We start from the raw sequence: 17,009 nt of genomic DNA, 5'->3' as shown, positions 1-17,009 counted from the left end.
CCCCTGCCCAATACTGAGGTGGAAGACTTTGCCAAGGTGGAAGAATGGGTCCTGGTTACCTCTGACATTTTGTTTTTCCTAACAGTATAGCATATTTTGATACATAAAATTACCCAGCGCGATAAAGTATTCTTTTGAACTGCTTTCCCTTTTTGCTGCCCATGGACTCTATGAAGAGATGGCCATCCAACAATCTGGTGTAACACTCCTTCTTCTTGGTGGGATGGGACGTGGAAGTAAAAGGTGGGAAAGGAACTAGAGTGGAGTTACCACCCTATTGAGGAACAACGCTTTAGTCCAGCAGACAAGATTGTCCTGAAGAAGCATGTTGATGGCAGGCAGACACTCCATGCTTGCAACTCACTGACATGCCTTGTTGAGATAATGCAAATGAAAAAAAGGTTTCAAGAGTACGTAATGCAGCTGACAACTGTGAAGGGGTGTAAAGGGAGCGCCCATCAAAACAATCAAAATCAGGTTTAGACCCCACTAGGGCATAACAAAGGGCATGAGAAGAAACATTTGTCAGTCCCTTCAGAAACCTGATCATTATAGGCAAGTTGAATAGATATGGCTGATCCAGCAGGCAGTCCAACAAGGCTACTATTTATATGTTGACAGTGCCCACCACGAAGTCCTGCTGTGCCAGTGATAGAGCAAATTGAAAGATCTCGGACAGAAAATCTCTCAAAAGATTCTGTTCAGCACACTAAGGGACAAACCTATTCCACCTTTCAGAATAGAAGGACTTGGTGGAGAAACAACAGGCAGATAACATCACAATGACAACCTCCAATTGCAGCTGGAAGGAGCTCAAGTGTCCTCACTCAATATCCAGGTATGCGGTGATGGGTCTGAGTGTAGGGGTGCACAACCTGCCCGGCCAAGTTGTAGAGGAAAATCGCCATGAGAGGCAGGCAGAGTAGGGCACAAGGAGAGGCATAGAAAGACACATCATTTCTGTGAAGAACTGGTTCTTTGTGGATCCTACAACAAAATGCAGATAACATGTGTGAAACTGCAGGAGCGGTACGTGGAAATATGCATCCTGCAAGATGAAGGATACCATCCAGTCTTCAGTTTTCAGCGCCAAAAGAACCCTAACAAAGGATAGCATGTTGAACTTTTCCTTGTGCAGCTTAAAGTTCAGGATCCTGAGGTCTTACTTCAGACTTACACAGCCATGCTTCCTTAAAACCAGAGAGTACCCCTGCTAATTTCCTGTTCTGGCACCAATTCCACTGCTCCTTCGGCAGCAGGGCTGCCAGTTCCTGCTGCCTCATTTTTAAGAGGGCCTCTGACTAAAGGATAAGGTGGGATGCGGGAATGAGAGTGTCGATACTTTATGGCATAAACCTTTTCAATGATCCGAAAGACCTACTTGTCAGATGTTATGTCCTTCTAGGCCTGTAGAAAGGAGGATACCTGTTCTCAAATGGGCCGCACATGGTCCTTCAAGGGGACCCTAAAGTGGCTTTCTGGGTGTTGTTGGGAAGGAGGAGTAGGGTTGCTGGGTCTGACTACCTCTTCCATTGCCTCTTTCATTCTACTGATGCAGTAAACAATTTTACAGCTGTAAGACAGAAAAGGTCTGTATTTCTGAAAGAAAACCCCCTTGCAAATGTCCCAAAACTTGCAAAACTGTCTGAAGTCTTTTGCAGGGGACTGAATTACCAAAGATCGTGCCATGGGCCTCCCAGCCCTTTTGTGCTCTAGGGCTGCATCTGCCATGTCTCCTAAGAGATGGTCCAAATCAAAGGTCATGTCCATTAGCATGGCTTGGACACTCCTCAAGAAACCAGTCAATTGCAGCCAAGCATATTGGCACAGGTTTACGGAGGACCCGATCTCCCTGACCATCAAATCTGCCATATCCAGTCCAAGGCTAATATGCCTGGAAGCATCCTAGTTGTCACAAACTGCTACCAAAGGTCTTTGCGGAGGTCTGGCAGGTTGGGATGACCACTGTTGCCATATCACACAAGGTGTGACTGTATATTCCAAGAAGACAGGTACAGTTGATGAAACGTAGCACTGTAAAACCCCCTTCTTCTTCAATGCCTCAAGCCTTTTGGATCTCTGGCTGACAAGTGGGTCGGGAAGGAACCTGGATTCAATTTGGTGCAGGAAGAGGCCAGCACTACAATGCTTTCTGGTGAAGGGTGAAGAGAAAGCAATGCAGGATCTCCTGGGGCTGGGCTGTACTGTCTGCTCACCACAGTCTGATTAACTGCTGGTGCTGTGGTCAGCTTCTCCCAGACATCTTGTATAAGATCTATCACTGCCTCCTTAAATGATAGCAAAGTTTCGGCAGAGGTGGAAGCAGATTGGGGAACTCCAGTATTGATGTTAGATTTGTATCCTGCATAGGGAAGGTCCAGTTCAAGGACCTCATTGGACTTTTGAAGCACAGTATGGACTGAAGCCATCTCAGCCGGGACTGGACATGGTGTGGGGCCAATGCTGATAAGTAGTGACGTATCCACACCACTGAGCTAGGTAACATATGTATTTATCACATAAGCAGGACGTTTGCTAAATAAGTTTCACCATCTGTAAAGTTTGTTAAATAACGCATTCACAAGAGGGAGAGTGACATCTGCTTTTCAACAGCCACAGTTCCCTGAAGATCAGTTTCTCAGCATTGCCTGAAACTCTATAAAATGTACCATTAGTTGCTTCTTCAAGAAGGTGGAGTTCTAATGTCTTATTGAATGCTATTCTTTGTTCAGCTGCTGCTGCAGCAAATTTTGGGAAAGAATATTCTTGGCAGTAGTGCTTAGGCTCAAGTAAGATTCTACACCAGCATTCCTTAGTTTTCAGGTAGAATGGACCTCCTACCTTGTCAAGGGTATTTTTGTTTGAGAGAGCAGTTTGAAGCCTGATTTTTGCACCCAGTGACAGATGAAAATGGAAGCAATGGCACTCTGAGGATGCAACTGTTGGGCCACAGATAGCATCAGTGTAGTGCCTCCACCAACACCTTAAACACCTTGCTGGAAGGAAGGTTAGCAGCAAAATCACCCCCTACCAGGCACCACTTTCTGTGCAAGCTTTGCTACCCCAAGCAACCACTGATGGTCTTTAGAGAGAACCAGAACTCTCCTGTTCTGATGTGCCAAAATCATACCAAAACAGACTCAAGGCATTCATACCATTTCAGTTACTACTTCCACTCAGCAAGGCCGTTAGGCCCAGACTTTCAGACCACAAGACGTAGTTATCCTGCCCTGGGCAGGCTTTGCAGGATTCACAAGACAAATAAGTCTCTGGCAGTTCACCAATGAGGCTCTCCCTCATAAGGAAGGGCAGAGCACGGCGGTCTCCTCCAATTACGGTGGTATATTCTTCTGTGATCCTGTAGTCACATCAACACATCTTCTAGTGGCCCATTCATCCACAAGGGATTATTTCTTGCAGGGAACAAATATTTAATCTATGAAAAGGAGTGTAACTTAGCAGTCAAAACAGAAAAACAGATTTAAAACCAAAGTCTCCTTTCTAAGCACTACCAAGCTCTGGTTTGCTAAAACATCAATTACATGACATCCTGATTAGCACTGTAATACCACAAGAGCTCATAAGTGACCAGGTACACAGAAGGGCATAAGGGACCATACTGCTGCAACCACTAGTCTAAGCAACATACAGTCCAGGTTGACAACAAGCCGCAACAAATTATTGAACTACTACTACATTGAACTGATCACCTTCAGATCCAGTACATTAAAAAAATATATATATCCTTCGCACAACCTATGCAGGGGAGGTAGGTAGATGCTCTTCCAACAAGTCCCTGGAACTAGGGTAATTCCCATCTGACCTGAAATCTTCCTATGTTAGACCACTCCTCAAAAAGATAAGCCTCAACCTACAACCCAGCAAACTACAGGCCAATATCAAATGGACTAATGTTGGTAAAAATATTTGACAGAGTAGTATCAAGCCAACTGTAATGTTTTAGAGAATATAATTTCTTAACATCAGACCAACAGTCCGGTTTCAGAGTTGGACATCATATCCTGATGGGATGATCTAAAATTCACAGCAGACAAGAACAGAGTGGCCACCCTACTGCTTCTGAATTGATCTGCTGTATTTGACACAGACCCATACTACATGCTACTAGAAAGACTCCATCTATAAACTGCAATGGCTCAGACACTGTCCATGCTTGAGATTAAACAGAAGTTCCCAAAACTGGCACCATCTGGCCACACAATGGACAGCTTCCCCAGTGGCTCAAGAAAAGGTGCTATCTGGAACAGATGACCAGAGGATATGGTAAGCCACAAACAGCTGAGAAAGTCTAATCCACCAGGACAGAAAGACTGGATGGTAAAGACAGTATCCTGCGGTCACTATATAGCACAAAACTGAGACATGCTGTCAGTTAGGAAAAGGGCCAGCTGCAAAAAGTAGGTGTGTAAGCAAACACAGCAGTGAAAGGGCAAGGAAGCTGGTGATGTTGTCCTATTGTGATCCTGTGAAGGCCTCTGTCCTTGCACTGATCAGACCACTGGACTTGAGCTTGCCAGTTCTCAACAGCTTTATCACAGCCACTGTCCTCTTTCGATCTCAGAAATTACAGCACCTTCATTGACAGAAAATGCATCACTGCCTAGATACGGATAAAACATGGACCATAGTTACAGGGAACACAACACAAAGTAATGGACTATACAGTCACGTCCAAGAAAGCAAGGCTATCTAACACACACAGGAAACAGGAAACCCATACATGGATGGGACAAACTGAGAACAAAAGCATAACTTTTGAACCAACAAGTGGCCCCTAGTGCAACAAAGAGCATCCTGCATCTGAAGACACTCAAAGGTCAAAACGTGTTGCCCGGTGAAGAGGGAGGCTTGAAAAAATGAGACCAGAACCATCTACAGCAGCCCTGTGAATACAAAAACCAAGTACTCAGTCTGGACTCTCCTCCCAGCCTTTCAGTAACACAAACTGTACAAATAGAACCAATTTGTTTTGCAAAATAACTTGACAAAGTCAACCTGATCCATATATCGATGGGAATGTGTAAATGAAAAAGGACGTGCACAAAATCACTACTGTCATCACAGTGGCAGGATTTCTGCACATAATTCACGTCTTTGTTTTGGATTGTAAATATGAATGCATTTTTTACTACAAATAATAAGCACTTTCCTACCCTGGGCCTGTCTAAACCCCATATACAATGTTTTATTTCCAACTGTAGGTAGAAGACCATAGTAGTATTTTTTTAAAGAACTTGACAAAGTCAACCTGATCCAGGCATTGTGTACCTCCACAGAAAACGAATAACAAATCTGGATCTGTAGATTAAAGTTAAGATCGTTTTTTCCATACTGATAATCAGTAGGTTTTCTAAACTGCACAAACTCTATATGATATATGGTGTTGGGCAGGCCAATTCAGGAGGAGCCCTTGAAAGGAGAAACAAATATTAAACAGAATTAATTATATAAGGGCACAGAAAGTTCAATGTGTCCTTTTGTGAGAGTTAAAAAAGACACTTTCGGGATCTATAATCAATCAGCGGCTTCTATGGCGGATTACATTTAACAAGATGGCTCACTGGTACTTTCTTATAAAGCACTTTCTTAAAGTGTCGGACGTGACCTACTGGAGGGTTGCAAGTCGATTTTTGATGGGTCGCGAAAGTCCAAGCAAAAAATAAAAGATGCCTTTAAATTATGAATTTATTTTGACATGGGTCAAATCCCAGGCTATGTCTTCTGACAATGTGCTGCATTTTGTGTCTTTTACCATGAGATTGGGGGGTTACAAACTCATTTTACTTTGCAGTCAGAGAAAGAAAGTTAAAGTAAATTATGGGACAATCTTGCTGGGGTACAGGTGTGTGAAAAGAAAGGCTGCAGGATGTCATTCTTTAGAACACACAACAAAATGAAAATATCTACAAATAAAATGTAGACATTTAGCAGTTAGGAAAGCAAAAATGAAACTTTGTAGTTCTGAAGGGTGGTGGAAACAAAGATTTTAATCACATCAAAACAAATCAAGATACTTTACTTGGTGATGCACAAATGATAACTATTAACTGAAACACAATTTCCACTCATCATTTGAGTGCAACATAGTTTTAATCAGTAAAACTGTATGTCTGTGGAAATTGAGGGCCATTTCAAAGTTATGCTGTCTGTAAATGACACTGTGTTACCGCACAATGCTTCAGTTACCATAAAATAAATCACCAACTCATGTCAATTATAGCAAGGTGTGTCGCAAAAGCTTGTGGTTCTGAAAATGGGATCTTGGTTCTAAAAGGTTTGGGAACAACTGTGATAGAGGCTTCTAGTCGCAGATTCCACACCTTTTGAATATTTCCCAGGCATCAGACTACATCCGGAAACTTTTCCATAGTACCTCTGTGTGCTGGAAGGTGGTGCGGTGTGGCTGCGCAGTGATGCCATTCCACTCCAGAAGTGACGAGCGGGCCCATAGAGGCACCATCCCCATGCTGATGTCCCATGGAGACTGCACAAAATTGAAGGAATGCGAGGCAAAACTTTATGTCGCCAATATGTGGCCAATCACAAGCTCCAAGTCCCACTCAAGTCCAAAGCTCCTTCTGGGTCCCTTTCCTGGGGTAGACGAAGAAGCTCTCAAAGCCGGTCTCGCAGCACTCCAAATCCTCACGTGCCAATTCCACGGTTGGATCCGGCATAATCACGTTTCAGGGATCTTCAGTCACCCTGCACCAGATTTAATAGATTCTCTCAGCTATAGTCCAGCTCTGAGGATCTCTACAGACTTCATCTGGTGTGCCTTTGGGCATCATGAAGCTGAGAGGCTGCCCACCTGGATTAGCGCCAACAGGTTCACCCTCTGCTAAGGATGGACTTTTTGGGATGTTTCAGCTCTCGGCTCCAGTACCGACACAGCCCCCGACACCCATACCCACTCTCCTGGCCCACCACTTCAACCATCTGCTCCAATACCAAATGCAGCCCCCAATCCCATACCCATTTCTGGCCCAGGTACGTCGACACTGATGCCGACTTCGCCGCCTCTAGAGGTGGCCCCATAGTCCTTTTCTACACTGACGGGTTCGAATTTGATCGACTTCACAACCGAATCTGACAGAGGTTTCTGCAATCACCTTGCCACAAGGCAGGCAACAATCTTCAGAGGTCAGGGGTGACAGTCTTTCCCTACCTTGACAACTGGCTGTTGGAGGCTGGCTTGCCCCTGGTAGTCGTCACCTCTGGACAACGGCGAACCTCCTGTTATGTTTAGGGTTCACTATCAACATGCCAAAGTCACACCTGTCTCCTTCTCAGATGCTCCCTACGTCTGAGCCATTCTGAACACGGTTCGGTTTTGTGTCTTACACCCAGGAAAGAGATTCCAGGACATTCACGCTATGATCCCGATCTTTCAGCCTCAAGTCCTGGATTTCAGTGACTGATGGCCTCCCGTTTCCTGCTGGTCGAGCATGCCAGGTGGCATATGCAGGCTCTGTGGTGGGATCTGAAGGAGGAGACTGAAACGATCTCCAGTGGTGGCTAGTGGACCAGGACTGGGTCAGTGGCAGATCTCTCTCCCTTTCCTAACCAGAGCTCACAGAACGACATGTTGCTTCTGGGCTGAAGTGGCAATGTGGGAGAGGTGGAGATCACAGGCCTCTGGCAGAGTTCCAGCTCCATATCAATCTTCTGGGACTGAGGGCCATCAGCCATCCGCTTGGCACTGAAATATTTCCTGCCATCCAGCAAAGGGAGGCTGCTACAGGGGCCCAAGGACAACACCATCTCTGTGTGGTACAGCAATAAACAGGGCAGGGTGGGGTCATAGTGTTCCAGGAGGCCTTGATCACTACAGCCTTCTTTCTACTGAAAGTTGTGACGCTGTTACAAGTCTGTGAAATCATCTCCCTAAAAGCGCACTATGCACAGTCTCAGCTGACTAAGGGAGATTAGAGCCCTCAGTTTCTACATTGATCGTACAAAAGAACAAAAGGTGGACAATCAGATCTTTATTGTTGTTCACTGGAGCGTAGGCAAAGTTGTGCAGAAGCTCTCCAGCTCAACAGTGCTCTGCATTAAAATGTGCTACGCACTGGCAAGGAAGCAGCCTCCAGAAGGCTTGTGTGCCCACTCCACCGGGGACAAAGCTGCTATCACTGCGTTGGCATGTGAAGTCCCTATCCTACTCATTTGCCAGGCAGTTACGTGGGCATCCCGCTATACATTTAAGAAGCATGGCTGGCTGGACAGCTAAGTCCGGCGAGAAGGCACTTTGCCTGCTTGGTTCTGCAGGATTTCCTGGTTTGAGAACATTCAGAGTCACCTCCTATAGGTACTGCTTTGGTACCTATTTAAATGATGAGGACTCTTTGGCTAGAAGTCTCTAGCAGAACAAGCTACTTTCCTTCAGTAATGCTCTTTCTGGTAGACACTGTATCTAGCAGCAGGTTCCTCATCAAACCTCCCATCCTCCCCGATCTGTGATTGGACTCTACCCTTTGGTAATAAGAAACCAACTATAGGAATATGCACACAGGTATTTCAATTCACTTTTTTGGGCAGCGCGTCTGGGGTGCAGACAGTCTCAATAGCACATGACTTTAGTATGCGGGGGCTACTTCTATGTAGGCCTTGCACGTCACTCCCAGAATGGAACATCGTCAGTGTGGAGCCACACAGTGCCACCTCTATGCACGCCAAGGCTTTATGGAAAAGTTTCTGCATCCGGTTTGACGCCTGGAAAATCTGTGGCTAGATAGTCTCGGCCAAAAAAAAAAAGTGTTCTAAAAGTAAGTAACTTGGTCCTTACGATGAAATCTCATTACTAAATACCTGTCCTACACTCAGCCACTGGCTAGGCTGACACCAACTACACTATCTCTGTGGCCACTGGCTGGCCCCAAAACTGATCAAAGCCTCAGGAAACTTCAAACCCAGCCCCCTGGTTTTTGTTTTGTTTTTTTTCCACATTTTGGCATAGTATGATGGACCTCTGATTCACTCATGCTCATGGATTCTCTTTTCTTCTGCCGAGCATTTCAAAAGTAAATGACGTCTAGGAAGATGTTCAACTGTAGCAAGAGAATCACAGGGAAGAAAAAGCATGATACGTTATGTTATGTTAAGGGGCTATTGATATAGCGCAACAGGACAGAGCAAGTAATAGCTATTAAGAACAGCCAGGTCTTGAGATGTTTTTTGAAACTAGCAAAGTCTGTGCATGTATGAATGAATAAAGGAAGCCTGTTTCAGTGGTAGGGGACAACAAAAGAGAATGCCCGGCCTCAAAATGTTGATGTACGGATTAGACAAGGGCATAGAAAAAGTTGGCTTTTGGATCCTACATTTTTGTCCGGCTGGTATAGAGTGAGTCTGTCCTGTAGGTATTTAGGGCTTTTGCCAGGCAATGATTTATATGGCATGGAAACACCCTACAGGCATGGGAATGAAAGGATGCAAGAGTGTTCACTCTGCCACTGCGATTTGTATGGATTTGTTTCATGGTTCTTTTTGCTGGGATGTTGAATTACTCACTAACACAAGATGTAAGAAACTAGTTTTAGTTTAAGAAACCTTATCTTATGTGGTAAGAGATTTTGAGGGAAGAATCACTAGCTCTATATCAGCTGGACTTGCACACTGGAATTTCACACTACAAGAAAAACATATATATTTTTTTAAATATGCTGACATTTGTAGCTAAGCAACACACATGTTATGCAAGTGGGGTTAATAATTAGAGTCCCATCTATCAAACATAAGTTGGTAGCTGCCCTTTGTTACACACAATTCAGTTGTCAGGTTGACTGACCAAGGGTGGTTAAAAGGGAAATAAATCTTCAGTTGAGACATTGATACCAGAGGTGAGTAAAAGGGAAACAGATCCTGATTTCCTAAAGGGAAGCTTAGCACAGCCTAACAAAATGTTGATTGCTTCAGGTCACATTGAATTGCTACTATATAAATTCCATATATGCTGCACGCAAAATCTTACTAAATTGGATACACCAGATGAGGTGGTAAAATAAACATTTGCATGAAATTACCAGTTTGTGTGGTTTGATTTAATATTTTGGTGTGCTTTTATAGCCCACTGTGGTGCAAGATTAACAACCCTAATTTTTGGAAGTTGATGACATCCTCATATCTCTATAAGTAAAAAGAAATATAAGATTACTTTATCGACATCTACAAATTAAGTTGTCATTTTTTACACACATTGCAGAGAGATGCGGTTATTTGTTTTTACCTAAAATATCCCCAGGAGGGCACCGGCATTTTCCTTCCAAATTTAAAAGGCTTGGGCATCTAATGCAATGCCAGCCATCTGATGTAACACCCTGCAGAAACAGTCGCAAAAAAAGACAGGGAACATTTCAGAAGGTTAGTGAACATTTCACAGACATGTTTTGCTTATTTATTGATATGCTTTCTAAAAGTGAAAATACTGCTTTCAGCATCAGGTGGCACATTAGTTCATCAAGGAAAGAGATGCGCAGTCTATAATGTACATAAACAATAGGCCAATAGAAATGAAGATATACATGTGCAAATTCCAATATAGTTGGATATAAGTTACTAAGTGTGAGTTCTTCATTGTAAGGACGCCTATGCTTGAAGTCCTTCAACGGCCTCCATTTCGTTCTACATGTGACATGTCAATCCCTAGTGTGTCTGATAAAAGTTTCTGAAAGTCTAAGCGCCTGTGCAGCGACACCTAAGGATCAAAGGACCAGCACCGATAATACACTCTCTCTGCTGCCCCTTGCATTACTTCCCTCCAGCTACCAAATGGATGAAATACATTGGTCTATCAGTGGTGACGTTACGTGGGTGGAACAAGAAGAGGGGAACAAAAAAATAAGACTGCAAGAAGTGATATGGACAGAAACGTCTGCTTACTTTTAAATCGTTCATCTTATCTCCCTTTCCTTTTGCGTATCTGGCACTGGCATCACCAATGCACAATATGTAACATAGCATATACATAAAGGGGCTTTAGGATGTTTCTCTTCAGCAATTGGCTGTTGCACAGAATTATTCCGTAAGAGGAGCTTAAAGCAGACATGGGGTAAAGTAGTACTTTTTATTTTATTTTATTTTGGGGGTTTTAGAGTGATGTATTTTATATGCTGCAGGTCTCCCCTCTTCCGCCCCGGCAGCTCTTTCCAGATATTTGAAATAATAACATGATATAATTAAAAAAAGGAAGGGTAGAGATAAAGGGAGCTAAGGGGATTATGAGGTTTAGGGACAGGTAGAGGTAAATGGAGAGAAGGGAGTTTTGAAGTTCAGGTGTGGGCAGAGGTAAAGGGTGCTAGAGATTTTTAGGGTTCAGGGGACGATGTAGGTAAACAGCTAAGGAGTTTTTAAGCTTGGGGAATGGTAGAGGTAAAGGTAAGTAGGGAGGATTTCAGAGTTCAGGGCAGCATAAAGCTGAAAGTAGGTAAGGGTTTATATGGTTGAAGGGAAGAAGAGGGCAAAGGAGGTTATGCTCAAGAAAAAGTGGGGGGTGGATGTGTGACCCCCAAAACAATTATATATAATGTGCATATATAGTTGGTGGTATGATACTAATTTTAGGAATTGTGCTGTTTTCCCAGGTGATTTTACAGTGTGAAAAATGCTGATCCCTGCCAGGATTTGATCAACCACGTTTTAGAGAAAACTGTTTTCTCTCATCAATTTCTCATACAGGTTATGGCAGGTGCACTGGAAGATAAAATCAGAACATATGCTCTGTAAATTCACACTATCTTCTCAGCTATGTGGAGAATCAAATTTAAACTAAACAAACTATAGGCCTCATTAATATCTTGGGGTATGTATTCACACCGCCAACATGAAGGTCAACCTGTCCGATTTGTGGTGGTTACTCAATCACCATCATTGCCAAATTCTCTGCTGGCCCCTGAAGAGAAATGCTGCTCCCATCATTTCAGGACTGGAGACTCAGTCCTCGTGTCCTGAAAAAACATTAAAAAAAATAAAGGGGTACCCTGACTCCTCACCCTTCCCTGGACCACATGTGTGGGTGTGGGGGGTGGGAGGGGCTAGGTAGTGGGGCCTCCCTGAGCCCAAATTGAAAGAAATTTTTTGGGGAGGTATCTCTAGGGACCCGCTGGCTCCTTAATTAAAAGAATTAACAAAAGGGGGCTTGGCCTGAGTGTCTGCGGTGGCTTATCGCAAACAGGCTGTTGGCCACGCAACATTCAGCTGTGTGCTGCAAGGCACTGACTGAATGCAGTGAACACCACGCTGTGCATAGGCGAAAGGCTGTGCGCGTCTGGCGTGTTGGCTGCCCATGGGGGTTGGAAGCATGGCGTGACTGCACGCTCGGCCATGCAGCCACCCCTCACAGGCTGTGCACACTGTGCAACTGGTATGCTGTGGAGGGGCTTCAAGTCAGGTCCCCGCAAACATTCTGTTGGCCATGCGGCCTTCTGCTGTGTGCTGCGAGGCATCAGGGAGTCTTGCCTACCCACAGGGTTGGGTGCAGGGCCTTAAATGTTTAAGAAGCAATAGCGCCAAGAAGCACAGAGTGCCAATGGTACTGTGTAGTGCAGTAGAAAAGGGCCAGGGTGCAACTTGGCACTGACCATGTTGGAGTGCAAGTACATAATAACTAGGTTTGTCCTGGTCAAATATTTAACCTTCTGACTTTAGTTCCCAATCCACCACAGCAGTATACTTCTAAAGCCTTCAAGGACCTCAGGGGAGACACTTGGAGACTCACTGGGAGGGAAGCAGAGGCCAAAAGGAGAGTCCGGTCCAGTTGCCGCTGGCCAGCTGAGCAGTTGCAGAAATGGACCTCTTGTAGCTTGTTGTTTCTCTCTAGCTTTAAACAAAGGTCAGGCATATGAAGTCCACTTCTTTGCCCTGGCTACAAGAAGGAATCAGGTCCAATCTCCTAGGCTCTTTCCAGGTCTCAGACAGCATGTTATGTCTATTTATGGGCTTCCACAGGTCCAAGAGTGTTCTGAACTGGGTGACTGGAGATGCCTCATTTATGGTTGTCAGGACCTGGTGGTTGGTAATTCCACCCTGGGGACACCCTAACCAATGCAATAAAGGTTCTCTAGGTTAACCTTTCCCACTTTTGGGCATTTTCAAGATGGCAAAAGTCTTCGGTCACACTGAAACTGGGCTTGGAGGGCTGGGAGTGTGAACAGGGAGTATACTATGGTAATCACAGTGTCCTCCCACATCTACCACTAAAATCCAGGTTAGTCAGTCCATGTACCCCAAAAAAATACAGAGAAGGAAGTATGGTAAAATCAAGGTTGACCTTTAGGCAACCAGACAGAGGAAACACACAAAGGGGGTCATTCTAACTTTGGCGGGCGGCAGAGGCCGCCTGCCAAAGTAACCCCGACGAAAGACCGCTCCGCGGTCAAAAGACCGCGGGGGTCATTTCGACTTTCCCGCTGGGCCGGCGGGCGACTGCCAAAAGGTCGCCCGCCGGCCCAGCGGGAAAGACCCTGCAACAATGAAGCCGGCTCCGAATGGAGCCGGCGGAGTTGCAGGGGTGCGACGGGTGCAGTTGCACCCATCGCGATTTTCACTGTCTGCAAAGCAGACAGTGAAAATCTTAATGGGGCCCTGTTAGGGGGCCCCACGACACCCGTTCCTGCCATCCTGGTTCTGGCGGTGTAAACCGCCAGAAACAGGCTGGCGGGAAGGGGGTCGGAATCCCCATGGCGGCGCTGCAAGCAGCGCCGCCATGGAGGATTCTCTGGGCCAGGGGAAATCCGGCAGGAAACCGCCGGATCCCCTTTTCTGACCGCGGCTTTACCGCCGCGGTCAGAATGGCCCTGGAAGCACCGCCAGCCTGTTGGCGGTGCTTCCGCGTCCCTCCACCCTGGCGGTCTATGACCGCCAGGGTTGGAATGAGGGCCAAAGTGTTTTGGAAGTCAGAGTTCCTCCTTTGAAGTGTGTCCCAAATGTTATATGTAAACCCAGCAGACTTGTCAAACAGGCTCTGACACTGTAATGGCGAAGGAAGAGCGTGTCACTCTGATTGGCGCCCAACTGGCTGGTATGACAAAAGAAGGGCCCTGCACAAGTGTCAGCTAACATTTGCCTGCTACAGGAAGGCATCTTTGAAGTGCATACCATCTGTCATATTAAAAAAAAAAACAGTTGATCTGTCAAACAGGATGTGATATTTAAGCAGGACTAGGAACTTTAATGTTAAAATGGTTCCTCCTAGCAGCTTCACACCTCATTCATGCCTATTTAAATGCTAATAAGCAACTGGCTGAAGTGAGAGAACAAAATGCAGATTTAGTTTCCAGGAACAAAGTTACCTTTCCGATATATTTAGACCACCATTCAATTTGATGTTTGATAACTAATAAAAATAATTGTTTAATTATTTTTCTAGCTCTTCCTATTCCTGAGATACAGGATTAGTATTTCATATTGTAGCCCAGTGTTCTCCTTTAGAGCAGTCAAACCTACTACAGTCAAAACGGCTTTGAGGGCACTTTCACTGTGTGGACATATTTAAGATTAAACGTTTACATGGCCTACTTTTAAAATCCATGCACCCTGCCTTTATCTGCAATAAAGCCCACGCATGGATGACAAATATTTAAAAGGATGGTTGACGCCTGTCAAAAAGGGCTACTTTGACAGGGCAAACTAGTTGTTAAAACCTGCATAGACAAGCTACAGGTGGGAGACCTGCACACATATGTGCACTGTGACTAAAGCAGGTGGAACAATAAGTGCTGCAGCCTACTGGTGATGTTTAACTTACAGGCCCCTTGGTACCATATTTTAGAGATTATAGGTAAGTTAAATATGCCAATCCGAAGTATATCAATGTCACCATCCTGAAAGGAGCAGCACAAGCTCTTTTCCACTGGTTAGCAGCACAGAGATCCATAGCCAGCAAAATTAGGCTTCAGCAAAAAAAGAAAAATAAAGAAATCAGGGTGACCCTGCAGAAAGGGCAAATTTCCAACAGAAGGAAAATAGGTAACATTCTCTACAGATTATACTGCACACCGCATTGCATCCATGCCTTTGATACAGCAAAAGGCACCACAAGGTGAATGAGTGCAGGGAGGACGGTACACTCTTAAGCTGTGGTGGTCATTGCCCAACATTGTTTAATTTTAGAGAGAAGTCCTGTAAACAATCATGGAATTGCAGAGAATTGGGGAACCTGTTCAAAAGTAGCTGCTTGTTTCCAACTTAATTTTACTGGGATGCTCATCACTGGAGAAAATATACTCTTTATTCACGCAAAGGCAAGATCATCTTCCACGTGTTGTTTGTGGCAAAACAGGTGACTCCAGCAGAGGGGAGGAACTCGCAAATTTATTGAAAGAAAGCATGGTTACAAAACACCTGGTGAATTGTTGAGATGGAGAAACTAATAAAGATCGCACTAGTGAGGAAGAAAGACTTTTAGTAACAGTGGAGCATAATTGTTACCTATTTATCTAACAATCACAGAGAATGTCAATGCCCAAAACGGTTAAGGATGCTAAACATTCTGGAGAGCTGTGAACTGTGCAAAGGGAGTCAGAAAGTAGGAAATATGCCTTAGTCAGATCCCAGACACAAGGAGAAGAAATTGCTGTGGACTTTCCTTTGGAAGAAATACTCTTTTTCCCAAACGGAGGGTTTATAATAGTAACCCTAGAACGGATGGGGTTAGCTTGGGGGGTGGTGGGACATAGTAAGGTCCATCTAAATGCTGTAAATGTGAATAAAAATTTGATACCTGAAAATGAATTTTAATTCATTTAATAACTGAACAATTATTATGGGGACAATCAGGGTAACGGTCCATTAAATCTTTTTTTTTAATTATTTTCAATAATAGGAAACATCAATATTTTCACTGATAGAGTGTTAAGGTTATTGTTAAGAAGTACAAATAATTATTATAACTGAATACTTTATTTATCTGTATTCAAGAAAGGCCACAAAGGTGAAAGCGTTAATAAAAGTTTAAATCCGACTACTTAACATAGGTTATTGGCATTTTTTTTATTGCCATTTTTTAAAAGTAATTCATATGTCATTAATAATAAATTAACTGTGAAAAAAACAAAAAAATATTGTTATAGGATAGGGTTAGACATTAGTGGTAAAGTAAAAATCATAATGAGGTAATAATAAGAGTAATGACAAGTATAAGCTGACAAAGTAAAATTGTCGATGTAATTATTTTACAAGGTCTGAAACAGAATAGCTGGATACATGTCCATGAAACAGCATTAAATTCGAACTTCAGGTATGCGCTTTATGTTGTTTAGATAGTTGTCCAGTTATAAAGTGCACTGGGACTGCAATGTATAAAAACGTACATACCAAATTGTCAGGACATTTCTGGCAACTCCCTGACGAATCCCCAGAACTATAGACCCACTTAAATCCTGGAAGACATACACACGAGGTACCTAAAAAAAGAAAACAAAAATCTGTGTTTGTAATGCATACATTACAAAGTAAAACACAACTTTTTAAAAGGTCCACAAACAGTCCATTCAACAGTCAAGAGTCTTTGGTTTATTTCAGTTTCAGTTTCATAGCTGACCACTGCAATAAGAATAATATACATATTACAAAGGTAGGTAACTGGAGTATAACAAAAGACAAGCCCAATGGATGCAACTTAATGTGTTGTATTAAAAACTGCACACTATCTAAAGATCACTAGGGAAAACAACTTGCATTATTCACAGTTTGTAGGACAGCTGATAACACAGTAACAAATAGATTTAGGTCCAGAGCATGATACATTTTCTTTGTGTTATAATTTATTTTGGAAGAACCCTTACACCTGCGTGATACTAAAGTGTCAGAGAAGAGCAGCCCTGGCTACGGCCTTGGTCCTCCCATCTAGTAAGTGTTCTATAATCTTTTGGGTTTAGAAGGAAAAAACAAAACCCACTAACACCTTCCATAGATAGGAATATCCCAATCTTAATTACTTTCAATCCTATCACCCAATGTACAAAGCGGCGGGGCTAACAATAGTACAGCACATC

General features: G+C 43.8%; 1 protein-coding gene across 2 annotated transcripts in view; it reads right to left on the bottom strand.

Moving 5' to 3' along the window:
* TMEM67 (transmembrane protein 67) overlaps nt 1-17,009 on the bottom strand; it is a 663,651-nt gene that overhangs the window by 606,568 nt on the left and 40,074 nt on the right. For both annotated transcript variants that reach the window (XM_069220469.1, XM_069220470.1), the window contains exons 2-3: nt 16,330-16,418; nt 10,247-10,337 (exon numbers count right to left, since the gene is read on the bottom strand). In XM_069220469.1, coding sequence (XP_069076570.1) covers nt 10,247-10,337; nt 16,330-16,418 — 180 coding nt within the window. The remainder of the gene's footprint in view (nt 1-10,246; nt 10,338-16,329; nt 16,419-17,009) is intronic.

The sequence above is a fragment of the Pleurodeles waltl genome, chromosome 2_2 (assembly GCF_031143425.1).
Source record: "Pleurodeles waltl isolate 20211129_DDA chromosome 2_2, aPleWal1.hap1.20221129, whole genome shotgun sequence".
In the NCBI taxonomy this organism is placed as follows: Eukaryota; Metazoa; Chordata; class Amphibia; order Caudata; family Salamandridae; genus Pleurodeles; species Pleurodeles waltl.
Note: the sequence above shows the minus strand (reverse complement) of the source record. Positions and strands in the feature narration are given on the sequence as shown.